General features: G+C 51.3%; 6 protein-coding genes across 6 annotated transcripts; all 6 read left to right on the top strand.

Moving 5' to 3' along the window:
• Positions 1-2,459: 2,459 nt before the first annotated feature.
• Positions 2,460-3,087, top strand: PV07_08745 (uncharacterized protein; the record flags this gene model as incomplete). The annotated part of the gene is made up of 3 exons (XM_016395939.1): positions 2,460-2,481; positions 2,526-2,621; positions 2,726-3,087. The coding sequence occupies 3 exons, from the start codon at positions 2,460-2,462 to the stop codon at positions 3,085-3,087; spliced, it is 480 nt and encodes a 159-aa protein (XP_016245795.1).
• A 2,958-nt stretch (positions 3,088-6,045) lies between these two features.
• PV07_08744 (uncharacterized protein) lies at positions 6,046-6,365 on the top strand (the record flags this gene model as incomplete). The annotated part of the gene is made up of 2 exons (XM_016395938.1): positions 6,046-6,267; positions 6,303-6,365. The coding sequence occupies 2 exons, from the start codon at positions 6,046-6,048 to the stop codon at positions 6,363-6,365; spliced, it is 285 nt and encodes a 94-aa protein (XP_016245794.1).
• A 2,017-nt stretch (positions 6,366-8,382) lies between these two features.
• Positions 8,383-8,958, top strand: PV07_08743 (uncharacterized protein; the record flags this gene model as incomplete). The annotated part of the gene is made up of 1 exon (XM_016395937.1): positions 8,383-8,958. The coding sequence occupies one exon, from the start codon at positions 8,383-8,385 to the stop codon at positions 8,956-8,958; it is 576 nt and encodes a 191-aa protein (XP_016245793.1).
• Positions 8,959-11,718: 2,760 nt separating this feature from the next.
• Positions 11,719-12,111, top strand: PV07_08742 (uncharacterized protein; the record flags this gene model as incomplete). Its single annotated transcript, XM_016395936.1, has 1 exon — positions 11,719-12,111. The coding sequence occupies one exon, from the start codon at positions 11,719-11,721 to the stop codon at positions 12,109-12,111; it is 393 nt and encodes a 130-aa protein (XP_016245792.1).
• A 1,902-nt stretch (positions 12,112-14,013) lies between these two features.
• Positions 14,014-14,658, top strand: PV07_08741 (uncharacterized protein; the record flags this gene model as incomplete). Its single annotated transcript, XM_016395935.1, has 3 exons — positions 14,014-14,151; positions 14,198-14,438; positions 14,498-14,658. The coding sequence occupies 3 exons, from the start codon at positions 14,014-14,016 to the stop codon at positions 14,656-14,658; spliced, it is 540 nt and encodes a 179-aa protein (XP_016245791.1).
• Positions 14,659-14,988: 330 nt separating this feature from the next.
• PV07_08740 (polyubiquitin) lies at positions 14,989-17,711 on the top strand (the record flags this gene model as incomplete). Its single annotated transcript, XM_016395934.1, has 10 exons — positions 14,989-15,243; positions 15,289-15,637; positions 15,697-15,926; positions 16,009-16,165; positions 16,438-16,599; positions 16,684-16,848; positions 16,902-16,993; positions 17,066-17,253; positions 17,316-17,554; positions 17,626-17,711. The coding sequence occupies 10 exons, from the start codon at positions 14,989-14,991 to the stop codon at positions 17,709-17,711; spliced, it is 1,923 nt and encodes a 640-aa protein (XP_016245790.1).
• Positions 17,712-27,641: the final 9,930 nt, after the last annotated feature.

Here is a 27,641-nt window from a genome sequence, read left to right as displayed (position 1 = left end):
AAGAAGCCCCACGGCATGCCGATATTCCGCCTCTAACGGACCAGCAGATGCAAGCGACAGCCAGTCCAAAACAATGCTGACAGCTTTGTATTCTTCGATGGTTGCTGACCGCCCTCCAGGTCTTCTGACGCCAAAAGGCGCCTTTGAGATGGGCGTCGCCACGGAAATTATGGCTGCGGAAGGAATGGTTGTAGCAGCTTTTCTCGTGTACTCGGTAGCTGCACTACGAGAGATCAGAGTCATACCAGCCTGGTTTTACGCCTACAGCTTCGGTTACGCCAACAGAACCATCATACTGGAAAGCGTGGGTTGCACGTACCATTCACGGGTCATCGAATCCGCTCCACTCTCATCAAAATCCCGAAAGCGCCACTGAGTACTCCATAATGTGCGTGGCCTCGACCTATTCCACATCGATTCAGCTATCTTGCCCCAAAGCCAGCCTTCCTGAATAGATTTCAGTACGTCAGGTTGTTGCAACCCTGGTTGTGATGGAGGCTCGGTTCTACCATCACACTCATGTGCTCGTACACTCCAGGCTGCACCTGATCGCACCTGATTAAGAGTTAAGAGCCAGTAGACAGACAAACTCCTTCATAGTCCCTCTCTTGTAGAAACCAAAGAATCGCGCAGAGAGAGAACACGGCCTTTCTGTGCGCATTACGGTGATACAAGGAAAGGTGAACAGTCATGTATATCGACATCCACATTTTCACGTCCACGTCTAACGTCCAAATCCACAAGATGACGCGGGGGCGTTTCCATTTGCATCCTCCGTATCTTGAAAGGCTGAGGTCCAACCAACGCTTTTGCATCATTCATGGTCTCCAAGGATCACCACTCGTCGGAGTCGGTAAGTGACGGTGACATTTTCCTGCTTTTTCCTCCAAGCCCTCTCAATCCGGACCCGTGTCAGGGCGTTTTTCAAATTTGCGAGTTCGACGTTTTGAAATGTCCGTGATGGCTGACAGCGTTCCTGTTTAGCGGATATTGTCCTTGCGTCGGACACTTACTGGCTCCATGCCCCATTTTCCGAGCTTGGCCTCGTCCCCGAATTTCGGGTCTGCCGTAAACTTGGACAAGTCTAGTGGTTGAACAGAATCTCAATCCTGGTTGGGAGCCTTGCCAACTCCATATTGAGCAGGAGGCTTCCCTAGCCTGTTGGCTACCTGCTGACGAAAGTGATTGCTGTCTGGGACGTGGAATGCCGTCCTTCTCGTCCTCGCCGTCCGGCATTGACTCCGATCGCAACCATGGGTTAACCTCCAACCTGTTTGCTGCGGCTGCGGTTTGGGCACGCCTAAGCCGAATGTCGGTAGACTGCTCTGTCGCTGCTGCTGCTGCTGCGTCTACGGCTAGCCAAACAGCGACGTCGAAGAATAAAGATTAAGGATTGGGGATTGAGGCATGTCGAATGGCGGCGCGATATTCAATAATGTAGTGCAGTGCAGTGCAGTACACGCAGTAGGTGTTCATCCCCATCGACCAGCTCGGATCGCACGAATCGCCATGATACTGGGAGTCGATCCCTCGACGCCCGGCACGGAGAAAACCGGTGGAGGCGGTACTCACGACCTCCAGCACTGTCCCGGACCAGCGTGGCAACAATACCGACCCCTGTAAGCATCCAGCTCTACGGGATACCTCGGTAATCGACGCCTCGTCGCCGATGACAGACACACCGATCTGCTGGCCTATTTCCAGAACACGATTTGCCCGATCATGCTCCCGTTGCTGGATGCGGTCAGGAATCCTTGGCTTCAAATATGTATGCCCATGTGGATTGATGGATTAGAGCCATCAAAACATCGATGGTGTCCTGACTCACGCCTACCAAGTGGTGGTGGACAGACCTGGGCCGCGAGGCGAGCAAATCCCCCAGGAACTCCTTCCCACTCTCCCCAGGTCGCCATTTCCTTATAAGGGAGAGAGCAAGGTACGTCCTTGCATAAAGCAGGGAATGTCCAATCTTGTTGCTTTGCATCCCACGTCTGTTTTTGTGTGGCCACTCGTGTTCCTGCACCGGCTTGCCGGTTGCATCGGTCAGAGACCTGTCGCCATGGCTGACTCCCTAGTCACTGCGAATATCTTTCTGTATGTAAATGTCGGTCTCAGCATCCTGGCCGACTGTGTTGCACCAGGGTCGAGCTCCTAGAACCTGCCTTTTTGCCTTTTCAGCGGCCACCGCCTAGATCAGTTTGCACTTGCAGTGATCCTGATCCTGGCTTCAACACGGCCATGGGCTCCGGCACATGCCAGCGGTGATTTCGATGATCTTCTTCAAAGGCTTATGATACCAGCATGTGTTTTCTGCTTCTGGGTTGCGGGCATTTTCTCGCATCCAAGATGGGAGCCTTCACTGAGACAACCAGCCAGAATCAGTCCGCTTCTCGTAAAGTGGGTACGAGACTTCTTGCACCGCCAGCTGCCGGCGACGGCAAACCGATGAGCACGAAAAGATGTCTTGCAACATGGAATACAGTATGATTCTGTCGTACGTGGCTCTTGGCTGACATCTCTCATAGGTGGCACTCCAAACATCGAGGAAGGCTCCGAATTGAACATTGTCGCCGCTCAGGACAAAGCCTATCTCACTGTCGCAATGGGGAAAACCAACAATGGTGTGTCGAGAATAAATCTGTCTCACCAATCACTCAGAGTGACATGGAACTCTCGCATGCTTTTCGATTGAAGCGTTCACGACTTGCTGACATTGAGAACCCAGGCCTGCCCCCTGCCTTGCGAATTTCAACTTCCTCAACTGATCGCGCATCAGCCGATCCAGACGGGCGACCAAGCTCCGCCGCCACCACTGCGTTCCCCGATCCTCCCAGTAAGATTGCCCTGGACGAGAATAAGAAAGCTTCTTCCCTTGGCCCAGCCATCACCACAAACAAACAGACGACAGGAGGCAAGGAGTTGATTAAAGCATCGGCTCAAATGAATGAAAGTCTTGCAACAAGTAACAGCAAACTTGAGGATTTGAAAACTAGAGCTCAGAGTCTTGAAAAGTTAGTCAAAGCGAAAGCACACAGTCTTCAGTCCCCAGCCTCTTCACGGAAAAATGTCTCGGGGCCTCTGGGGTGACAAACCGCTCGACGTGACCTGGCAGTCCAGTCGTTCCAATAGAATCCGCAGAATCACCACGAAGCGTTCACCTATTTTCATCAACACAGTACTCTGGACCTGCCGGAGCTGACACACCCCATTTCTTCGATTTCCTTTCTCTTCCCCTTTGACTGACAAGTGGTTTTCTCGCCCTTCTCATTCTCTCTAGGCGTGGCGCCAGATGCGTAGTGAATTACCATTTCGCGCTGAGGTCGACCAGTGGCGGGCTTCGTAATTGTGGTGTTGACTTCGTGAGTACTTTTCTTTGACTTGGACCAAGTGTTATCGCCCTGCTGTTTGTTGAATTGTAGCTCCAAAAGACGGCCAAAATTGGAGCTTTAAGGTCATGGTGTCACTTTCACGAGAGCTTGTCGTCGGTTTCCTCTTGGTCTGAGTGGAGGTTCCGCCGGGGGGGGGGGGGGGAGAGGGCGGCGTTCGTGGCATCGACATTGCCGCCGTGAGAACTTATCACTAGCGTTCGAGTCATCTGGTATTTGCTAATTCCGGCCGGTTAGCGGAATGCCTTCTTTACCAGACGGCCGGACCAAATACGGGCCTCAAGTTGCCTCGTGCATGATGTTTGATACAGAGACAAATTTTATACCGGGCTACGCCCGTGGCATAATGCAGACTTTTTCATTGCGGCTCCTCGGAATGCTATAACAGATGCAGAGATAGTTTCTGTCCTCGCACTGGCGACAAAAGCCTGGGACTTGACCCTTCAGCGCTTCCAAACCCAACCTGCAACTCAGCCGATTTTTGATCCTTGATTGAAAACCTTCTGTGGCTGGACGTCTTTGATAGTCGATCTTGCTCCGCATCCGCACTCGGTGTAACTCCAGCCGCCCTCAACGTCTGGCTGTTTCAGAAACACAAGGTATCATCAATGAAACCTGGCTAAGAATTCGGACATGCTAGTTTTTAGTGCGCAGCGGCTATTGACGAAGCTTAATCAATATGGCGAATTGGTTGAGATTGAGCGGTCAGACTTCTCCATGTGCAAAGACATCTCACTCGCAGTCATGACCATCTTGTTTATATCGAGCTGTCATACCATCTACAGGGGCCATTCCGACGACCCCATTTTTCCGGAAAACTCGGGTCGCTATTGCAATGGGGATGTCCGAACTCGTCCGGCAAAGGATCGCATTGACGTCCACCATCACGTTATTACTGACGTCTATCGAAAAGCAAGGCATTAGAGAATCATAGAAATCGGACGTCCAATAACTGTGAACACTTCTGGGCTTTGAGCTTGCTGGAGGCGACCCATCACACGCTTGACCTGTCGTGGACGAAAGACCGAAAGACGCGAGCCAATGTGACATACGTCCTGATCGCCACGCTCAACAGCGCCACGTGGATCTGGGCGGTGATTATACAAAAGTAATATCGAAGTACAGATCCCACGTTGGACTGGGGCGATCAAAATACCTTTGGACGTGGGTTTGGGCTGTAGGAAAGGTTTTCAGCAGATTTTTCTTTGGATGGATTTCCTCTTGGGAAGGAAAAGTGAAATGGAATGCAAATCTCAAATGACAAACGAGAACCCACGAGCCGGGGAGACCTAGGTAATTCATATAACGGCGAGATGAACGTCGTTTCGATATATTTCCTGATCTGGTGGTGGTGGCTAACAACCTGGGGCGGCGAATTGCCGTTCAAACCAACGAGTCATTACGGATCATCATATGAGAAGGGGGCAAGCATAGTAAAAGCAACGAGGACGATCTTTCCAAGGCCTATACTATCGCCCAAAAAGGGCACTTGGGCATGTCGAATCACAGTTGGTCACGAGTGAGCTGGTTTCACCATATATAGAGGCTATAGACTATCACTGACGCTGCAGCCTCGAAAAGTCCGCGACAAGCAGCTTGGGAAATGAACAAGCGGATTGTTTCACAGATTCTGCAAGTCGATCTCATCTCAAACAGGCAGCACATATGCATTTAAATGTCTGATGACCCACTGGGAGTCGCTTGCACTCCTCAGCCAAACAGTACAGTTTCTTTCGAGGCTGGCACGCTGCGCGGAAGAGTTGGTTTGACCATTTGCTCAAGGACCCTTCTCGGTCCCAGGAGGTCGCTGCGTTGTTGAGGCCGCTCTTCGCCTTGCGCCAATTTCATGCGCTGGAGCCCGGTGATATGATCGCGAGTCACCTCTTGGCCCATTTGCGGAACGGGACTCGCCGGTCCTCATGGCCGTCTTCATGCCTCCGTTCTCGCCCAAGTCCCGCTAGGAACTCACTTGATCGTCCACACGTTCATCCCCGGCGCCGGGGAGTCTGGTCGGCCGTCGGACGGGAAGTTGGACAGGATGCTCTGAGACACTCGCCCTGAAGCACTACACTTCCAAATTATCCAGCTTCAATGGCCTCTCTAGTCTACAGACCTCTAGCTTTCGAGGCGAGGCACTCTCTTCCATGATATTGTTTCCCATCACCATGTATTCACGCTTAGCAATTTGAGACTAGCGGTTTGGGGAATCCACAAGAACTACCACTACTGGTAAAGCAGCGCTCTATAACTGGTTTATAATGCGCTTATACTGCACAATCCTCGATTGCAGGTAATTGTCCACCTCAATCTTGACTCGCCATCGAAGCCAAAGTGAAAGAGTTTGAGCAGAACAGGTCCCAAAAGGTCAAACTCGAAATCGTGCTCGAAACGGTTGTACGGACCAGTGAATCCAAAGCAAAAGTTCTACAAAACTCGTGCGATAAGGCCCTCTCAGAGTCAAGTAAACTTCGCGTCGCGGATATTTGTACTTTGACACGATTAGAGAGAGTAACCAGTAGTTCTTCTTGCGACTGCCGCGGTCTTGCTCGCGCTTCTTGAGGAGCTGGGATTCAGAGAGGTTTCGTTCAGCTTCCGAGTCCATGTTGTCGTCGGAATATGAGCCAGAACCCCCGCCAGACTCGTCGTCCAGAGCTCTACCATGAGTTATGCAGATGTCAACTTCGGCATCGACACCATGACCACCTGTATCCTGACGGTGCCGTTTGCCATTTTCTTCCACTACGCGTATGACGTTTCCCCTTACGACATTACGAAGCCACGAATGCTCCCGTTGTCCGAGATCCCACCCCAGTACATCGCAAAGCACTTCCATCCCCCCTCCAAAATCGACCGACAGGTGTGCTTTACGTTCGAAGTCGTTGTATGTCTGTTGGTACTCGTCATGTCATATCATAGCCCGTCATGTTTCTCAAGGCTCGTGCGATCCTCCTTCGTTCTCGTCATACAATGCAGTGTTGAGCCTTTCATAAGAAGGGTGGCTGATCAAAAAATGCTGTTTCTTTCGTTAGTGCTGCGGGCGAAACATCTCGATTAGAAACGTTGATACCCACTACATGAGCTGGTCGATAGGCTTGCCGGTTCAAAACCCGTCGCCGCCGAGAATCACTCTAGAAATCGATCCCCTTTGAGTGTCAGACTTGTTGATGACTCTTTTGCAGTTGTTTCCATTTTGCATCGGAGCCGTCTCTCCAGCAGGTCCTAATTCCCCAATGGCCCTTCTATTCTGTCACTCGAGCAGCCAAAATCGCTTGGTTTCTTCCGAGTTCTGCCTAGATCACATGAAGCATTGCGGACGTTTGTGGCCTAGTCTAAAGACTTCAAGTCGCCCCTTCATCCAAGTCTCTTCTCCCTTTTTGCCTCTAACCCAGCAGCAACTGGCATTGCTATCTTTGTTTCTCCCAAGCTGTGCTTTTGGTTTATTTCCCCATTTATCTTCTTCGCTTCCCAGACTGGCACAAGATCTGAGCCGAAGAAAATATCACAAGGCTAAGCACAATATTGAAGGAAATGCTGCATGCATCTAGATTCCTGTAAAGATAGTCCAGTTTTTGCAATCTCCCTCTCCGGTCATAAGAAAGTACTCTGTACCTGGGCGGCTGTGAAAAAACCCTTCAACACGCCAGCCTCGAACGATGTCTGGTTGTCCGGCGCCGAGGGCGAGAATGATTTGAGTTGATAAAACATATATGCCTGCAGGGCGGCCTGTTGGAAGAAATCAACCACCACAAGGCACAACTTCTTCCTCAGTCCGAATGGGATCGGCTTCTGACCCTTGAGAGTCATCAAGAGGACCTGATCAAAGCTGGTGCCAGCGTTGGCAAGACATCATCATGATGAAGGGCATCTTCTGTTGCGGACATTCGGTACAGGCCATGGCTCGATCCTACAGCACACTGTGGTGCGTGAGGTGCATCTGGAGACTGGGCTGCACAGACTGCGCAGCGAATGTGGGAGGAGGAGAATAGAAGAATATGCCTACTCCGCAAAACTCAATGGCGTCGATCGACGAGGGCGCCGAACCCTAGCAGCAAGTCGCCAGCCGGGCACAGCCGACGGAGGTGCATCCCAGTGAACAGCAACAAAATCCGCAATGGCTAAAGAACCCCGACCCTGTAAGTCCCGGCCTGGAACCCGCCATATCCGGCAAGATCATGGAGGGGGCGTGGTCGAAGGGGACCTAGTCCAGAAGCTCGCGCCCAAGCAAGCATGACGGATGAGGCCATGATGCTGGAATCTAACAGACCAACGCCTGCAACACGACTTTCCTCCTCGTCTAGACCGGTTCGACATTTTGACTCGAGTGCCGCCAACATTGAAGGTCTTTCGCGCAAGCTTGGCCCATCGTTTTACCATTCGACAATTCCACCCATCCCAAAAACAAATTCCCTGCTTTTTGGGGCTCCTCTAGGTCACCAGAGACTCCCGTTTACTGTTGTACACGACTCCCTCCCATCCACCCCCCCGGCCCTTGTCGAAAATCTGGGTCGTGATGGGCTTGAAACCCTCGGCCAATACCTATGCATTCTGTCAGCCCCCGGTCTTCGGTAGAAAAGGACGTCTATACTGACAGGCCAGATTCTCATCTGTGCTCCCCACTCTCGCCATGGCCCATATCTGCGATCCGCCGCTCAGTAACCCGAGTCAGGCTGCTCAAACAGTCCCTGTTTGGCTAATTTTGGCCAATCTATGGCTGCTCTCTGTGCCCCCTTCTCTCCGGCCATCTGGCCATTCCCCACTTTCGTTCCTCAGCTCGTTCTGCGACGTTTTCCGTCCTTTGCAATGTGACCAGCAGACGTATCGTTTCCCAACCGCATGGCCAACGAAAAAACCATAGTAATGGCGGAGGACCGGGTCCGGTCCGCCGCCTTAAAGACTCAACAAAGTCCCGGGACTAGGACCACGCCGTTCAATCACCAAGCACACCTTGGTATCTCTCATTGAGCATGGTGCGGTGCCTGCAAACCTAGAATCAGACATGAAATACGTCGATAATGGCGCTCGCTACGTCTGCATTAACAAATGGCCTTTTTACGTCCTGCCGGATAACCTCATCCTGGGGAGTGGATTCCGCGCTGTTGTCCCACCGGGCGATGCGAGGGAGGGCTGGAACAGCATCCGGGTGTTGCATAAAGAGTTGCATCTCCTCCAGGAGGGCATAAAGGAAAACAGGATCGTCGTGGCTTCGAATCCCGCTCGCGATCTCGCACTGTTCGAAGATGGCCAATATGCTGGTTTCGAAGCTGACAATGTCTCCGGCGAATGCACCGTGGTTTCGCATGCCCATTTCTGGACCCGATCCCATGGGGCCATGCTAAACCTCCGACAGGTCGGAGCTCTCGAAGAGTTGTCTCGCAGGTACAAATTCTTTGCCGGCATTGAAGTCGACAACCTATTTCTCAGGGAGAAGGACAGAGACGGCTTGCGAGATGTTGGGGGAAAGTACAGTCTCACCTGTTGCGGTGCGGTCAAGTTCCTTGGGCCTAGGCCGCCGTCCATCACGAATAGCCTCGAGCTATACTACTTGTGCATACAACTACTCGAAGAGCGATAATAACTCGGACTCTGCCGCGCTCGACGAGTTATGACATACTCGATCCTCCCCCCAGAATCCCAACATCAACGGAAAAAGAGACGACACAGCGCCAAAAAGGGGGCGAACGATTCGCCCACGATAGTGTACAATACGAAAATCAAGGGTCGGGAGTGAAAAAGAACAACGCAGATGCTCTTATGCAAGTCGGCGGGGGCATTGGAGGGGTGCAAAGCAATTCCGTGTTTGTTTCCCTCGGGCGTAGCTATCTCTACAGGCAGACGTCTGTGCCTGAGTGTACGGAGCTTCGGGTGACCCGTGCCCACCGTGTATTGGCTTCAAGGCCAAAAATGCTCCGGTCTTTGCGTGGACTGTCGGTTGGCTCGGCCTGCCACAGGCTTAATCCCCAATCAAACTTGTTGCCCACTCTCCTCGCTCGCCATCATGAGTGCTGTCTTTCACATGACTTCTAGCCTGATATGGGATAGTTTGGCGTTCGACTATTCCACGACTAAACTGCGATGGCCAGGCTCGTTGCCGCCGCAGGTAGCCGGAGATAAGGTCATTTCAGGAAGGTACTACTCCCTTCCCTCTCCACGGTTCCTCCGCTTCACGAAAACGGCCGAGAATGGATGGAGATTCGCAGCCAAGACGGCAGCCCATGCGGGCCGGACCGAAGTGCTCAAAACTCAGGCCAGCAAGTCTCATCCCCAGCCGGCTAGCTCCCCCTCCCAGCGTCTCCTGGTAGACGGTTCACGCAACAGCTTAGCTGGCTCGTAGGGGAGTTCTCCGTGTCCCAAGACGTAATCATTAATAAAGTGTCGACGGCTGGAGGGCTACGTATATGTAGCCCGTCCCGGCGCCAATGTCCGCTCAATGTGAGCTATCGAGAGGGCAGTAAGGAGGTTTTCAGCGGTTGCTCCAGCATCAATTTCAGGTCGTTCGACGGCGTGGCGGCAAGGCTGGAAGTCTATTTGCGACCTGCGTGTCCATACGGGGAGGGATTCAGAAGCCTCTTCCGGTGCCATCAATTCCTTCCGTTTTTCAATTGTGGTCGGCTGCGGCGTTGCTACCGACCGTCATTCTGTGAGAAGGGCTGTGTGATTTCGATTCCCCGTGGTCCTGAGTATTCTTCTGCGGGTTGGGCCCTGTGCAAACAGGACTGCTTGGGTAATTGGGGCGGGCACAACAGCGGCGTTTGTTCCTTGTTTACTTCTGGTACCCCTAGCACCGCTCCGCTCCATCTGCTTCGTGGACTACAACTGCTTTGACCCCCCGTCCAGCAGCACAGCCCAAAGTCGGCTCGATCAGCGGCTGTGTGCCTGGATGCGCAGCTATCAGCCAGGCCTCGAAAGTGGCCTGCGCACGGCCCGCGGGTAGGCACGCAGCTTGAACTTGGTGACCACACAGAAACTCGCACCCGCACCGCGCAACGCTCATGGCAGGTCCGGCTCCTACGAGGCCCGCAGGGTCGTCCCGTCCATCTTGAACACCTCGGCCTCGAGCATGCTGTCCGGGTCATAGAAGTTGCCGTAATGTCGCGCGAGCCACGAGAAGGCCCACCGAGAGGATGCTCCCTCCGACCCCTTCGTCTTCGCTGTCAGCACCGACACCACCACCACTGGCCTTATTTGCGGCTCGGCTGGTAGTATCACTACTCGCGGCATCGCACCCGCCTCGCAGATGATGGTGTTTCTCGTCCCGCCTGTTCTGAGGTCCTTTTGGCCCTGGGCCAGCAGGAGCCATGCCACAATTTTGCGGCTGTCCTCGACTAATGCCTCCTTGTGGTGGGCTGACCACGGCCGACTAATCCTGGTGGTGGTTGCTCCTCGTCCTATTCCATTGGGTCCAGTACATCCCGAAGCAACAGTTGTAGCTCTTGGGCCTTCTGATTCTGAGAGGTCTCGTGTTGCTACAAGAATGAAGCAGAAGTTCAACCAGCGCGTACGTACTTCTGGTTGTCTCCCCGTGTGCCGTCGCCTCGCGATCTGGCTCGGTCCGCAGCCTCCAACGCCGGCAAGGCAGCCCGCTTGATAACATGGCAATCCAGGTGCAAGCACCAACCCAGCCACTGTCAATGGCACTGAATCAGTACGAACAACAGTTGCAAGCCAGCACACTACCGGGCCTTGCTGCGCGCTCAGCGGGCGGAGGTTGAGGCGCAAGACACGCGCGCGATCATGCCTGCCGCACCTTGGCTACGCCGTTGCAGATATCGGATCCTTTCAAGGTGGAAGTGCACCCGATTCATGACGTGGTCGAAAAGACGGAAGCTTTAGTGGAAATATGCATTTACGGTACGGCCCGAGTTTGACGCCTATAATGCCACTCTTTTCGCTCCTTCCGTGCCTGGGAAGAAACATCAAGCACAGAGGCACATCAAGCCTCGCACAGTGCCGTTCTCGCGGTCATGATGCGTGTTCTCGAGTCGATTTTTGACAATCTGCCGGACTGTACCTGATTTTCCAGCACAGCCCAATTAGAGTTCGAGTAGCGAGTGCGGGTCATGGGCACGCAGTTTGATTGGGCGTTGGTTGATGGCAGGGCGCACAATCTAATTTAGTCATGCTGGAATAATACTTTGTAGCAGGACAGTCGACCGCGCCAGGAGAAGTAGGCCAGTCGACCAAGCCACCATAACCAATATTACATCTTCACAGTCATCACTATCCAGTAAGTAAGTACCTCCATGAGACCAACACCTGTAGACCAAGGCCTCCTTTTCGACCCTTTTTCCAATTGTATACTTAAGAACTACGAAACTAACCCTACGCGAAAGCCATGTCTTCAAACCAATCCAGCAGCGAACAAGGGCACGAGAGCGAGGAGATGCTCCTCGAAGCCCACGAGACAACTTTAAGGGCGGAGGCTCTGGAGGAGCGAATACTCCGTTGGTTAGAAGCCGTTGAGGCTGGCCTTCGGGCTCAAAATCCACAATTGGAGGACGACGACGACGACGACGAGGATGAGGACGAGGATGAGGATGAGGACGAGGATGAGGATGAGGACGAGGACGAGATGCTTCTCGATACCTTCGAGGATAAGTGGGGGCCAGAGGCCCTAAACAACCAAGACGACGAGGATGAAGACGACGAGGACGAGGACGATGACGACGATGACGACGATGACAACGATGACGACGATGACGACGACAGCATGATCCTCGAGATCTAGAGGAGGGTGGCCTGGCAGTAACGGGGCAATGCCCAATGGGTGATTACAACCCTCCGTAACCACGTAAACCGTGGGAGTGCTCCCAGAGCGAGATAGCCAGCTCGCTACGGGCTCATAGAGCTCGCTACGAGCAATAGAAAATTGCTCGTATGAAACGTTTCCACTTCAAAATCAGCAATGCCCACGGCTTCAACAGCCACGAGACCGTGCTGGTGTGCCGCTTCGAGTACAATATCTGCTACAAGGGCGCCACGAGACCGTGTCCATCACCAAGCAACCCGTACAAGTGCTGGTTCACGTACGCGGACTGGAACGAAGGGTGTTGGCAGTGGCTACTGGCTGGCGGCGCCGGCATTGAGACTGGGTCATCCTGGCCGCTGTCTAAATCCTCGTCGCCGAACTGGTCCAGTGGCCGACGCCTTGGGCGCCTCCCCCTTCCCCCCCGGGCGCCTCCGAAACCCAGGTCAGTCCAGGAGAGGCCAGAGGCCAGAGGCCAGTGGGCAGAGATCATGGCTACATGTTCACCCCAATGGCGCACCCCGACATTTGCTCCGACGTTGTGCACCCCGGCATTGTTTACCCCGTGTTTTTTTAGCCCCGACATCATGTGTGCCCCGTATGTGAACTATGACTGTGCGAACTGAGCTTGTCGCGTATAGACAAAGGAAAGCGGTGGTGTCAAACAGTCGCATGGACAAAGGAAAGGGGTAGTGCCAAATAGTCGCGTGGACAAAGGAAAGGGGTGGTGTCAAATAGTCGTATGGACAAAGGAAAGCGAAGTTTGGATTGGACGCTGAATGCATGTCTTTGAGGGAGTTCAATGCACCGCAGTCTATCCAGCGCAGTCTGTCCAGAGCAGTCATGGCGTAGTCTGCAGTCATGCAGGGCAGACATGCAGGTCAGGCAGGCACTCTGCCACCCAGCCCTTGGCGCAGTCAGTTCACCGCACAATGCTCCTGGGCTTGTCGAAATATGCTCAGTATGCTTCCGCCCAGGGCTGCGAGCAGTCCAGACGTTCCTCTGCCTCCATTGTCCGTCCACCACTCATTCTTTCTGTCGTCGGACGCGAGATGTTTGGGCGGCTCTGCTCTGCCTGCTCTCCCCTGTTCTGCTCTGCTCTGCTTGCTCTGCCTCCTCTGCCTGTTCTGCTCTGCTCTGCTTGCTCTGCTTACTCTGCTTGCTCTGCTTGCTCTGCTCAAGACCGAGAGATTGGATAATATCGAAGCAATCACTTCAGCTCTCGCCCCCAGTGGCAGCTGGCTTCACCTCACCGGGGTTTGTTCCAGAAAAAAACAAAAGAAAAAGAGCCAGGAGGGCGACATGCATATTGCCAGAGGTTAAAGAGAAGGTATCTATGGGGGTCGTTGGGAACGGATAAATTCCCCGAATCCCTCGTCTTCTTCAGCAGCGATCACAGGCTGTCCACCCACCTCGTCTGCCACAGGAGCTTCGTGGTCTGCCGTAGGAAATCCTCTGTGTGGTGGTGGTGCCGCAGTCGACAGCGACCTGGCCGCCCCAATACTGGACGACGCCCACGACATTGTTGCCGTCACGAAGAGGTTCGTGCTCAAGCTCCTTCAAGCGTGCGGCGGTGCCGAAGCCGTATACTGACTGAGGAATGGTAGTCGTGCCCGTCAGCTTTCAGAAACCCAAGGTATGCATCCTGCGGCCTTGGGTATCTACCCTCTTCCAGTTCTGCGGAACACGGTGTCCAGTGCCCAAACCTGGCGTCTAATACCGTGACACTATGAATGGTCGACGCGGATCGATCGGCTCATAGCCCACAAGTCCCAACGATGCCATCGCTGGGGATTTTGCTAATGCACATCGATCTTATCCTTCCTCGAGGCCCTCCCTTCCAAACCGGTGCCGAAGCCGCATACTGACTGAGGAATGGCAGTCATGCCGTCAGCTTCGAGAAACGCTAGGGTGAGGTCAAGATCGTGTTCAACTAGCCGTACGGTCGGCTTCTGTGCGCGATTGGAACCGACTACGGCGTTTACATCTCCGAGTATCAAAATCCTCGGGGGCGGGGTCAGGGTGAGTCTATTCTGGGATGATTACTCACTCGACTAACTTCTTGTAGGCGTTCAAGGGCATGTTTTCCTTGAACCTGAGCACCAAGTCCTGTGGCTTCGGGTCTTCCATGCCCGCGTTCACCAAGAAGGCCAGCAGTATCGTCACGCAGCTCCTGACAATCGATTCCCTTTGCGCCCAAGGTGTCTGCCATCTGACGCATTGCTTCGAGATGACAAGCTTCATCAATGTATCCGAGACAATCCTCGACAGGAGTGTCCTGGACACCGTGGAAGATGGCGTCAAGAACGGTTGCATAGACCCCGTCAAGAGATGTCAAGCTCAGCCTCCTCTCACGAACCGAATCCAGGGCTCTGTGTGGTGGCGTGCTTGGTCGGGAACATCATCGTCTCCACTCCCTGCGCTGTATCTGGATACCTGGGTAGCCAGCTTGGTACCAACTTTCCGGGCACGTTCAGAGCATCGTTCGGCATGTTGGGGGTGCCGTGCATCATTTACTACGGCAGCTAAGTCAGTCTCGTTGGCCAAGCAGTTCAAGCTTGCACCACTGCCATCTGGCCGTCGTTCGCTCACTAGGAAGTCAACCCAATTCCAGCCTCGGCCAACGTGACAGCGCAACAAATTCTGTGCTTCTCGATCTTCTGGCTGAGGCCTGGGGCTTTTTGAACTGTTCCACCCCATCCCCCTCCGGCCACCTTGATCACCAAGCAGTATCGCCGCCATCTACAATCTTGAGCCTAGCGGGGCAAAGCCCTCACGCCAGTCCGTGGAGGAGAAACAAAAGCAGACTTACCACATCACTGAACGCCATCATCGGCTGAAACTTTTGGTTTGCGGTACATGCGTTGCGCAAGACACTTACTGGCAAGACCATCACGCTTGAGGTCGAGTCCAGCGAAATCCAAGATCCAGGACAAGGAGGGCATTCCGCCCGAACAGCAGCGCCTGATCTTCGCCGGCAAGCAACTCGATGATGGCCGCACCAGGTCCGACTACAACATCCAGAAGGACTCGACCCTGCACCCGGTCATCCACCTGCGTGGCGGCATGCAGATTTTCATGAAGACACTTACTGTCAAGACGATCACGCTGGAGGTTGAGTCGAGCGACACAATCAACAACATCAAGAGCAAGATTTAGGACAAGGAAGGGATCACATCCGACCAGCAGCGCCTGATCTTTGCGGGCAAGCAGCTGGAGGACGGCCGCACCAGGTCCGACTACAACATCCAGAAGGAATCGACGCTCCATCTCGTGCCCCGCCTCCGCGGCGGCATGCAGATTCTCGCGAATTGCGGCTTCGTCCCCGTTGGCCCCGTGGCCCTTTGTGTCAAGCAGCAACTTTCCATGATTCACGAGGTCAGCAGCCAGCGTCACTGGTCAGAACCGTTTCGTCTCGGCCAGGAAGGTCTGCAGAACAGCTCATGGTTTGGGATGTCTGCTTCTACAAAGGGAGAGCTTCTGCCTGGTACTTCCGGAACTGATTTTGGTGGGTCTGCGACTGGAATTGCATCTGTTTGACCACACCACGCTGATTGTGGAAACCAGAAACCACCTTCCGCGTGTCTTGCATTTGTCGCATGTTGGACTGGATCGTTTTGGACGGCCCGCTCAATGTGCCTTGCAGTGTTCCACGAGACTCGTCGCGGCACTACACGTGGGCCGATGTCAAAGAAGCCGCTGCGGCGTTTGGAGGCGGTCTACGCAACCTCCGGGACCGGGGGAAGGGCGACGTGCTGAACATCTACGCATCCAACGACGTCGACTTTACCCCCATCGTCTATCTATGGCGTCTTCTTCGCTAGCGGCATCATATCGCCCGCGAACCCCGCGTATTCGGCCGACGAGCTGTCCTTCCAGCTATCCAACTCTGGGTCCAAGGCGATCGTGACGGCGACGGACTTCCTGCCCACGGCCCTAAAGGCGGCCAAGATGTCCAACATCCCCGAGGACCGCGTGATCCTGCTGGGTAGTAAACGCGATCCGTCGCACCGGGTCAAGCACTGGACCAGCATCTGTAAGACGTGGATGGGTGGGCGAGACTGAGTCGATCCAGCCGCCGAGGGGCAGCATCACGTCGTCGACTTCCTTGGACGGGTATTTCCCGAACAACGTGAAGCTCAAGATGATCAGCGCCTACCTCGCCGTGACAAAGGCCCACCGACACCCACCACCGATCGGGCAAAGTCCATGTTTTCCACAAAGAGCAGCCGGAACAGCCAACAACATCCCCGTTGCCCCAGCAGGCTTGCCCGTCATGCCAGACCGGAGGCTGGCTCATGAGCCTAGTATGGAAAGTATTGATCAAAGTCTACATTCCGCCAGCTGGGTCGGTCCAGCACCCCAATCCCGCGGCAATTGCTCCAGTGAGAGGCATAGCAGCGTGCCTATTCCCGCCGAGCATCCAAAACAACATGGGCAGTCCGTTCCAGTCCCTGCCGAACAACAGCGGTAACGGCTCCAACACGGCAAAGAGGATGAGCAGTTCTCTGAGGAATGAGAGGGGGTGTCAGCATCTTCTCTAGCGAGTCCGAGCTCTTCCCGTGTCTCTACCCATCGCGCTATACACGTTGTTCCGCAAGAACATCAACCAGATCACGGCGGGGATCGCCTACGACCCGGCGAGCACGGATTCACAGTGCATCGTGGCCATCATCATGATGGCGGCCAGATACTCCCTCTACTTTAGTGGTGGACGCCGTACGGCCCGGAGAGCTTGTCTCTCGACACGGCCTACTAGTGGCTGTGTCTAGCCGTGAGCATTTCTTTTCAGATCGGCCTGCACCGGGACGGCAAGGTCCCGGTGAATGCGTCTCTCCAGCGCCGAATATGGCAGTCACTAGTGGTAAGTGCCCCATCGCGTCCACGACGTTGTTTTGTCGGTCAGACACTGGCCATTGACCTCGTGCACATCCAGGCCCGGGATTGCTGCATCAGTGTCGCGCATGGCAGGCCTCGTGCTGTCAAGCTCTACGACAGCGATGTTCCCATGCCCTGCGAGTCCGACTTCCGGGCATCAGGCCTGGCGATGCGCGGCGTCTGCATGGTCAGCGACGTGTACCTGGACAGCTTGATGCGCCGGTACGACAGACATCGAGGTCAAGTGTACGGCCTGTCAAGTGCACGGCATGGCTGAGGATCACGATTTGCACCGACTGCGAGAACAGACATCCCGGTCTGATCGAGAGGCCCTACACCAAAAGGCACACACAGAGCGACACGACCGACCACATGCTCCAAAACCCACGCAGGCAGACATGCGCAGCGCCACGCCTATACGCCAGGACGAACGGCTACCCGAACACCGACGGATACTGCCCTACGACCCTGGTCCACTGCGTGTGCTGGGACGCCTGCATGATCAGCGGCATTGTCTACATGTACTTCCAGGAGGTAAATGACTACGGTAAGCTAGAGAACCCTTTGATTCATCGCCACCATCATCGTCGTCTTCTTTGGGGGAAACTTGATCCAAAGACCCCAAGGTCTCGGTGCTGGTGATTGAAGCTGGTATCAAGAACGTCGATGCTCCTGTTGCTCCTCCAGGTACCGAACTTCCATGACTGACTTGAGAGGAGTAACACCAATGAGATCCCCGAGATTTTTACTTCAGCTCGTGCCTTTGAGCTGCGAGGAAGCCAGCATGGTTAGGGCAACAGCTTGATGCGGCGGTACGATAGATATCGAGGTCAACTGCACGGCGTAGCCGAGGATCACCATCTGCACGGGCTGCGAGAACAGACATCCCGGTCTGATCGAGACCCTAAACATATACAGGACCCCGTGAACAAGCTCGCCATCGCCTGAACCAGAAGAGGACGATGAGTGTACGGCCATGACCGGCACCGCCAACACCGGCGTGACCATCCCGTTGAGCACCGGCACTTACAAGAACAAGAACAAGAATATGGGGCGTCAACAGCGTCACAATCGAGGGCTCCAACATCGGCACGAGGGCATCCGGGCCCGCCTAGACGCCGGAGAACAAGATCCTCATTATCGCGCACGACCGTCGTGCCACGGCGTAGCCAAGTTACCGTGGGTGTGTGCAAGACGGGCATATTGACGTACGGGGAGCAGCAGATAAGGCAGGTACACGAACAGGTTTCAAAACGCGACCACGACCAGGGCCCATATCGACGAACACATCCAGCTACGCGACTACGAAGGTGTCGGGTCGGCGATCCCGGCGAGGAGGAGGAACATGATGGATATATATCCCACGAGGCCCAGCACGGCGCAGTCCACGGTCAAGGTCCAGTGCATCGACAACGGCCATGCACCAAAAAGTTGCCAAAGCCAAAAGGTTTGTCCATCAAACACGAACACACTCGAGGGCAGTCCAGCGCAGTCGCGCAGAGGGAGAAGGGCACTCGCAGAACTTTAAACTTTCTTCTCGACGCCCAGCACCCAGCACTCAGTCCCAGCGCACTACGCACGCCAGAGAACACTTCCAGAACTTCAACTTTTTGCACTCGGCACTCCCTCAGCAGCGCATTCCTCGACTTAAGCTTTGTTCTCAACGCAGACCTTCCCACTCACTCGCTCACTGTTCAGCGCAGTCAGCGAGTGAGTGAGTGAGGGGCGCAGTCAATGCATATCGTTTCTGTGAATGGAGGGAGACCCCGAGTTCGCTGGCTGGCTGCCTCCTGAGCAAGTCGAGTCCACCATCTGACAAATCTGCAAATGGCAATCAACAGCGACTGAACGCTTCACGTTGCGGTTGTTGCGTCAGGGCTGGGGCCTTTGCGATTCGTCATTCTCGCACTGGATGTTCTGGAAGCACCCTAGATAGAGGCTTCGATGTTGCATGAGAGTAAGAACGCGAAGCATTAGCTAGTCAGCCGCGTCCTCCATCCAATGACCCAGCTCTCGACCGATTTTTCGCATCACGGCTGCGTAAGTCTCCTCCCATTCAGCTCGTACCGACACTAGCTGACAACGTGAGAAAGATTCGCCGCTGTGGAGGTGGTGTTTATTGACAGCGCAAACGTCAATTCCACCCCCGCATGAAGGCGATTCCGCTGGAACTTTCCACCTCCTCTTGATTGTATTATTTATACTGTTCTCCGCTGAAAAATAAAACCCACGTGTATCGACATTTGGGATCTGGCTCGACCCGCCGAAGAGCAATGTTTTGTAATGGACATTGTAGATGTAGAGATGATATGCTCTGTCAAAGGAGTCAGCTCGGTTCTCAAAAAATGTTGGCCTTCGGTATATTCCACCCTTCAATTTGGTATCCGTGGCTTCTTTGTGATTTCCTGCATCCATAAAGTCACACAGCGGATGCGTCTTGTTGAATCCGAGGACAAATTGAATCTCTCGCGACCTTGCTAACAGCGCGCACAATGGCAATGCGAATGGTCCCATGCCGTCATCCTCGCCTCCCTCTTGCACCATGCAAGCCCTCCGGGATGCCGGCACACTGTCATCAGGCAGATTCCCCCACATAGCGGTCGTCGGCGCAGGCATCGCGGGACTTCGATACTCAGATGTCCTTGCTCGTAGCGGCGTCAAGGTGACACTGTTTGAAGCCCGAGATCCTATCGGCCGGAGAGTCCATCTTAACCCGCATGCACCCTGCTACTGGATCCTCACTCAGGTGGACTTGCCGTGGAAGAAGCTCTGAATGCGGTCATGCCAACCATGATGTCTGAACCGTGCCAGTGTTTCCCGACTCACCGCAGTCACAACGCCATCAAGCAATCAACCCCTCGAAGGAGAGACTTTGTGTTTGGCATAGCAACCGACTCACTGATGCCTCCCTGCTTTTCGATGGAGAGAGGGGTCCGTCGGCCAACGGTGCCTATGGGAACCAAGCTGCGTCAAACAGTTTCATCTCCTGCTAGTGGGCGCGTGCTGGCGCAGAGAGACGAGCACGGAGGCAGGCGGCTTCCTTCAGTGTTTGGTTGGTTCTTCGGGATGATTCTACCTGGACGGACCATGCCTTGCTCGGCCGGTGATATGGGTAGGCAGTCCTTCCTCGCCTTTCAGGGTGATGTGTGGAACGGCCAGCTGTGTAGTGTGTAGCAAAGTGGAAAATAGAGCAAAGCTGTTGCCACAAGCACAATGGCATCTCGATCGTACAAAAGGATCTGGAGCGTCAAGCAGTTGCTCCTCCCAGACGGTCGATCCTTCATGTGCGGGCAGCGACAGATTCCTCTCGTCCCATTGAAATCACCAATCTTCGCTGGTCCTCAACGATCGACCTGGCTCATCTTGGCTGCGCGGAGGGGAGCACTTAGGGCAGGGCCTATCGGCTGTGGGACCCTAGTTTGTAGTACAACAGAGCACTGTCAGTTGTAGCAATCGCCAAAGGGAGATGATGGCTTGGGGCCACTCCATGAGCTGCTGCTCTGTCGACAGTCCAGGACGCCTGCAGTTTCCCGCCATTGGCTACTTTGCCGAATTGTGCTAGTCCGTTAGCAATTCCTCTTATGCATATCGATGCATGGGACGGGAGGAGCAGGAAAAATTCCATTCGCACTATCCAACTGCTTCAGACAGCTTCAGCAGGTCGAAACAGGGACCCTGGTCGACGAACAGGTTGGTAAACAACCCAGTGCTCAGAACCGACATTCGTTTATATGGCGGACTCAACAGCAACGGCGACGCAACAGTACGCAACCCTTCACTAATAACAAACAAGCTCGCATTCCGGTAGCATCCGATTTTGTTGTCGCCCCAGCAGGGCCAATGGGCCAACCCAAGCACAGCCTTCTTCTTCCCCTTGAGTATTTACGATGAGCTCGGCGGTGGCTGTGAACTTTCTGCATTGTTTCGGTTGCCTTATTTTGCGTTATTCTGCCTCATTTTGAGAAGCGGGAGCGGAGAGCTTGATTTCTGGGGCTGCACCGAACGAATGCCAAAGCTGGGCATCAGTTTGGGCCTCAGCGTCCTCTCGCCGCGCGAGAATCGGGGCAAACTTTGGTACGGAACTTTGGTACGGAACAGTTCCCTACGACCGTCCGCAACGGCTTCTGTTAATGCCGTCTTTCCAGCCCATGAGTCTTGCTTCACATTGATATCGGCCCCTTCGTCGAGCAGCACCTGAATTCGTGTCACGTCCCCGTTCTCGATCGTGCCGACATATTGTCCGAACCATAACCTGAATTTGGGGGACTACAAGGAGGCTCGTGAGCACTCCCTTCAAAACCATCAAGATAAGGCTGCATATGAAAGCTTACAGTCAAAGCGGAAGGATTTCTTCAGTCCTAAAGACGGCATAATCAACAGAGACGACGATGATAATATTGATATTTCACGACTAAGTTATGTCCAGTGGTCTTAGGATCCGAATTCCTAAGAGTTCAGAATGACTTTTCTAAGACCTTAGCCCTTCGAAGACAACCGATTCTATACGAGGGCCGTGTGACTTAGATGTGGAAAGCCGTGGTAGAGTTTCGTTAATACGGATAATTAGCGCTTTCTTAGCCCGGAAGCTATCGACTTTCTAGATAAATTGAGATATAATCGCTAGGTATACTATTATTAAGCTCGTTAAGTATCCTCTAGCTAGATACTAATCTATTCTACGATAGGAACGCTTAACTACTTAGGAAGTAATAGCCTAACCTTACTTCACCCCGATGAGGAATACGGCAGTATAGTAGCAGTAGTAGAATTCCTAGAATTATATCTCTTAAAACGAGCATTACTAGTAAGTGTGACTGCCCATCCCTAGGGAAGGTCCACTGCAAAGGACAAGGGAATGGGGCATCCTAAGGAGATATCTCCGAATGAGTAATGAGAGATGACGATAATGCGACCTGATCGACAGACCATCCACCGCGCCGTCATTGCCGAGTCACTTTGGGTTCGTCAGACTGCAATTTTAGGACGTCGAGCCAGGGGCGAAAGCCGCCCTAGACCTCGAGGACGGGTGTGTGCAAAGAAGTCGGGAGACATAGAATCCCCCTACTCCTATTTCTCAGCCCCTGGTGATGGGGTTGTGTATTTGGATACAGTCTAGGGCGGGAGCAGGCAGCAGGCGTAGCCGAATCGATAGCTCCATCATCCGAGGGATTCAATCCTCGATCGACAAAGGATCCAGAGGGGCAGCGTCGGCGACATCTGGTCCCGACGCGACGGGCACAAACGAATGTGACTACAAGAGGAACCTTGCCCTCATCTATCAGCTTTTCCAGACCAGGATACTCTGAACAAGGGAGCAACCCTATCGTACACTCTGCTGTGTTCTAGATGCTAAATCGTCCTCCATTAACATGGTTGACAGTTTATCCCAAATCCATCAGAAAAGAGAAAGAGGCAGCCCGTTCCCGTCGGGTATCAATTGTCCTCAGTCAAGACTGGCCGCTATACTCTTGCGCCATCTCACAACAAAATATAACTCGGAAGTGCGGTTCAATTAGAAAGTGATTGAAATCTCTCAGGACGAGGAATAAAGGCTCACTGCAGGTCGGTCTTTGCCACAGTCTTGAGATGCAACAAAGGAGGGTAGCAATGTACCATCGGTATGCATACGAAGCTGCTAACTAGTGCGACAAACTTGTCTAGATCGCCCGCACTACCTCGAATCGGAGTTTTCACCTCCTTTGTAGTTTAGAGGCTTGGGCTGGCTGGGCATGAGATCAGAGCATGCAGATATGACGAGTCAGTGCAGAGGTCGAGATCCAGACACGGGAAACGGTAGGACGGCGTGGGTAGGACAGCATCCCAATCCTCAACATTACTTCTGAGGACTCTGGGACCAAATGCTCGTCTCTTACAAGCACCGTGATTGGAGATCTGAAAGAAATGCCGAGCATGATAGATCATGGTCGTCTGAAACTGGTCCTTCAACGATCATGAACTACTTCGAGACCGCCAAACGCGAGGGCGCGACCCCGATCACCTTTTGGCTTGGGAGGCTTGAGCCTCCTAACTCGAGAAGAACGTGCTCCATTTTGGACTTTGCTACCGCTGCCTAGATCAGGCGGCCTGTTCGACACGACCCGGCGAATCTGAGTGCTCGGACGTCCATATGTGACGATAAGATGATGGGAAGAGAGAATTGAGTTATTGGATGGCCCTTGGTATCGGAAAGGTCGACCGTTGATGGTAAAACTGCCAGTCGATAGGAGCCAGGCCTCGAAAAGATACCCTGTCCTTGAAAAATTCGTCGGCTTGAGAACTGGAGAAGGACGTGTACGAAATTAAGTGCACCTAGAAATTCCTCCTTCGCAGCGTGGTTTTTGATACTGTATCGATAAGCCTGATACAATACTAGTATGAATCAGATAGTATTAGTATCATAATGATACTCTTAGCATTTCCGTACGCCAAGAGCTAGTCACGTGCACCACAAAAGCGAAAACTTTTCGCCCCCAAAATTCTTTCCTTCTACTAATCACTAATACTACCACCGCCACCGCCACCACCGCCACTACCACCATCACCACCATCACTAATCGTACGTACCCAGTCCCTAATTATCAGATACTTACTAACTCAATTACGTTAGTGTTTGTAATGGCACAGTGCGATCTAATCCTCTCCCCCTTCAACAGTATACGATATTAACAAAGAGTAGGAACAACGATAGATTAGCTGTCGTCCGCTGGGATGCGGCCTAGGCCGCTACCGCCCTTACTACCGCTAATTTAGTATTGCAGCGAGTACCGCTTTTACTCGTGGGCGGGTAGGAGTTAGCTCCGTACGCCCACAGTCCTTAAAGTCGTTAGGCCCTAGTAATGCTAGGTCTTGATGTAGCCTTTGTCCGTAGCTATATCATACCTAGGTAGCTTAGGTCCCATCGGCCCTCCTACATTAACGCCGTATTAATTCAATTACGTAGCGTACGACCAGTTCGGCACTGTAATCAGTGTACGAACCGTCTAACGCCTTTTCCAGAGTGTCGCTAACTTCCAGGACACTTTGGGGGGGCCTATGCTAATTATAAGTGGCGTGATTATACGTCACGTTATTCATTAACTACGGACGATAATAATAGGGAGGAGACTATAGAATTATCGTCAGACGATAAGGACGATAATAACCTTTAAATTATCCTAACTAGGGCTTCGGCCTAAAATCTAATTTAACTTTAGGTACGTACGAGATTTCTTTTTTATCTCTCTATGCGAGTACGAGCATAAGTATAAGCACATATTGTATATACCTAGTCGCCTAGGGTTATTAGCGATACCTACCGTAACTTATGTCTCTACATAGCGGATAGGATAAGTAGTCGAAAGACGAAACTAAATAAGTTAAATCGTACATTATAATCTTAATTAATATTAACTGAGATTCCACTACGTTTCTAATGTTTCAAACACTCTACATATTCAAGACTTTCTGCCCCTAATTGTGCCCTTTCCTAATGTAATGGGAAAGGTTTGGAGAGGACCTGAGATGCAAGGCGGGCGAGCGAGTTGATTGGTCAGCTTTTGGCTGTACATTGTACAGGCAAACGTTGCCACTCTCTGATTGGTCAGTTCGAGGGTACCACTTTAGCTTGGTAGTCTTTTCTTTTGTTATTCGCCTGGGCAGATAGAGAGGACAACAACAAGACAATCAATCAACTGCTTGACAAGATGTGAACGCGCCTGTTACCTACCGCCGTACGAGTTGGCGCCTATGGCTAGAAGCCTCGCCCCAGTTCACTAAGATATCGTACGACGTGCACCAGAGAAGACTCGTTCTGGTTCATCACTTATAGCTAGGATTGATAAAATATCAATTACCATATACGATAACCTTAGTTAACGTCTCCTTTATTCATCTTAACACCACTACCCTAACGCAGACTGTTTTCTAATATCGTACGGTTCTCTATTACTATAGTCTTCCTACTTATCTTAACTTACCGGACGCGTATATCTCCCTAAGTCTCGAGCAATCTAATTAAACTTATTAAGATCTTGAGATTAAGTAGAGTCTCCTTCGTACGATAAAGATACTAAGGAAAAAGGTATTTTCTCATGATAGGACTCCTAAAGCTCCTTAATCTTTTTTAAGACTAGTATTTACTATCTCTTTTTCTAATTTACACGAATATACTTCGTACGGTAATTTAGATAAAGTATAAGAGCGGCTACGTATAGAGGAGATTCGTCTATCTTTTTATAGTACTTATCGAAAACTTCCCACTCTTTCTTAATTCGATAACGGAATTCGTGATTAGAAGTATATTAAATCTATTATATAGTTAGTAATACTTTCTTTAATATTAGATATACGTATAAGAGCCTTTTTAAAGTACTAAATAAGGATATCTATTATAAAGAGCGTACGATTAATTATTACCTAATTATCTTAAGTTTCTAATGTTACTCGATAGAATAGTTAAAGAAATGTCTTAATTATACGTAGTTAATCCTAGGCTTTAAGAGTAAGATAATCCGCTTAAAGATCTAATAGGTGATTCTTTATATATAAGTCAATTAATCCCGCCTTATTAATAGTTACATTAAGTATTAAGTACTAGCTATTCCATCTCGTACGGTTATCGAGAGGGATCGTTCGATTTATAAGCTATTTAAATTCCTCCGTACGACTAGAAGAACTTCGAATATATATAACGATATTATAAAGTTAGCTAAGTAGTCTAAAATTTCGAAATAGCATTCGTTATTACTTAATTTCCTCTTAATCTTCCGTTAATATCTCTTATTCGTCGTACGCTTTAAGTTAACTAATTTCAATAAGATCTTAAAATAGAAAAGCCTATATAGCTAGATTAATAATATAACCTATATAGCGAATTCTTTAATAGATAGGGTTCTATTTAAGATCCTCTTCTACTTATAAGTGATCGGTAATCGTACGTAAAAGTGTATTATTTAAGGTTACATTATTACTAATAATTATACTAAGCTTTCAGACGATCCTATACTCTTAAAGAACTAGAAGAAAAGTATTAAATTATTTAGATTTAGTATAACTTAGAACCGTACGAAGAGCGAGAAGAGCCTTTAATATAGTATTTTAATCGTACTATATAAAATAAGTATAGATTCCTAGGAGTAGAAGTTAATTTAGTAATATCTAGATATTAACTAAGATATAAATATTTAAGCTTACTAACTAAAGTCTTTTTCGTACGATATCTTTCTAAGTAAGGTATAATTACTTAATGAGATATGGAACTGTTAAGTGTACCGTATAAAGATAATCCTTAACTTCTAGATTAAGAATATAATAGAAGGTATAAAACTTAGGCGATTTAACGATTCGGAATGAAAGATTTCGTACGATAATTAATGAAACTAGTGCCTTATTAAGAATCTCTTAATTTAGGACTTTTAAAAAGACTTTAGAGTCTATTTCGCCCGTTTAACCTTAAATCGCTGCTTATTAATAAAGCTTTTGAAGATTTTGAATTATTAATAACTGAATCGTACTAATATCCTCTTTAATATTAATATTATGCTTTAATTATAGATATTTTCGAAAGTTTATAGTAACTGTAGTTTTATACGACGAGGTAAGAGAACAGTAGGCATAATAGAGATATCGAACTCTATCTTTTGATTTAGGTTCGTGTTAAAGTGGCGTACGAGTATAAGCCTATGTTTTTGGAGTAGATATATCTCTTTTCGAGGTTATTAAAACTAAATCTATAATAGTAGAAGGCTCGTGAAGAGATGAATCTACCTCAGAATCCATATTTTATTCTTTAAAAGAATAAATGCGTACGAAGAAAAGAGAGGGAAAGATTTTTGAAGAGCGGTGTGTACGGTGTGTGAGGAATGCTAAGAAGTATCATGATACTACTAATACTAGTAATATACGCTAATACTAGTATCGTAATGATACCTTTCAATACCCGAGGTATCAAAAACCACGCTGCTCCTTCGTCTGGTATGTCTTGTCCTCAAAGGGCGTCGTGAAGTAAAAGGGAAGGAGAAGAATGTGTCACCATTCCCAGTTTTGAAAATTCGTGCGTACTCTCGGGAATCGTCCATGCTGCCGGCGAGCCAGGAGAAAGACCTACTAGTTCCATCTCGCAAGCAGACTACATTGGGGACTATGGGCCGACTTCAACCTCGGTGTGGATCAGGGGCAGCAACAGTCGCCGCTAGATACAGACCGACAGGAGGCGACGAGTCTGGCTCAAGTCACAGTCAGCCTCGCTCAACTGTGCACCCAGATCAGTGACCTTCTCGACATACACTTCTCGACGCTTCCGGAAGAGGTCTCTGCGCCGCCGTCACACCCGCCAGACGGAGCGGGACTCACGGCGACTCTGTACTTCGCCAAAAGCCAAATCAAGCAGATTGACGGGGTCGTGGCGTGCGATCGAAAACTACAGCCCTGCAGAGGCGAAATTGTAGAGAAGCGGCTTGGGTATCTAGTAACTATACTCAAACCGTGCCTTGTAGAAGAAGATTGGGACAGGGTTCGTTGGTATTTATTTGGCCGCAGATGGAAAGCGTGGTAAAGAGTTGAATCGTGACAAATGCATCAGAGGGGAAGTTACGATAATGGAGGAAAATGCGCAAAGCAGATCAAGCAGACTCGTTGGACAAAAAGGAATTGGAGGA

This window comes from Cladophialophora immunda, assembly GCF_000835495.1.
Source record: "Cladophialophora immunda strain CBS 83496 unplaced genomic scaffold supercont1.5, whole genome shotgun sequence".
Taxonomy (NCBI): domain Eukaryota; kingdom Fungi; phylum Ascomycota; class Eurotiomycetes; order Chaetothyriales; family Herpotrichiellaceae; genus Cladophialophora; species Cladophialophora immunda.
The sequence above is the reverse complement of the archived record's forward strand: the minus strand, read 5'-3'. Positions and strand labels throughout refer to the sequence as shown.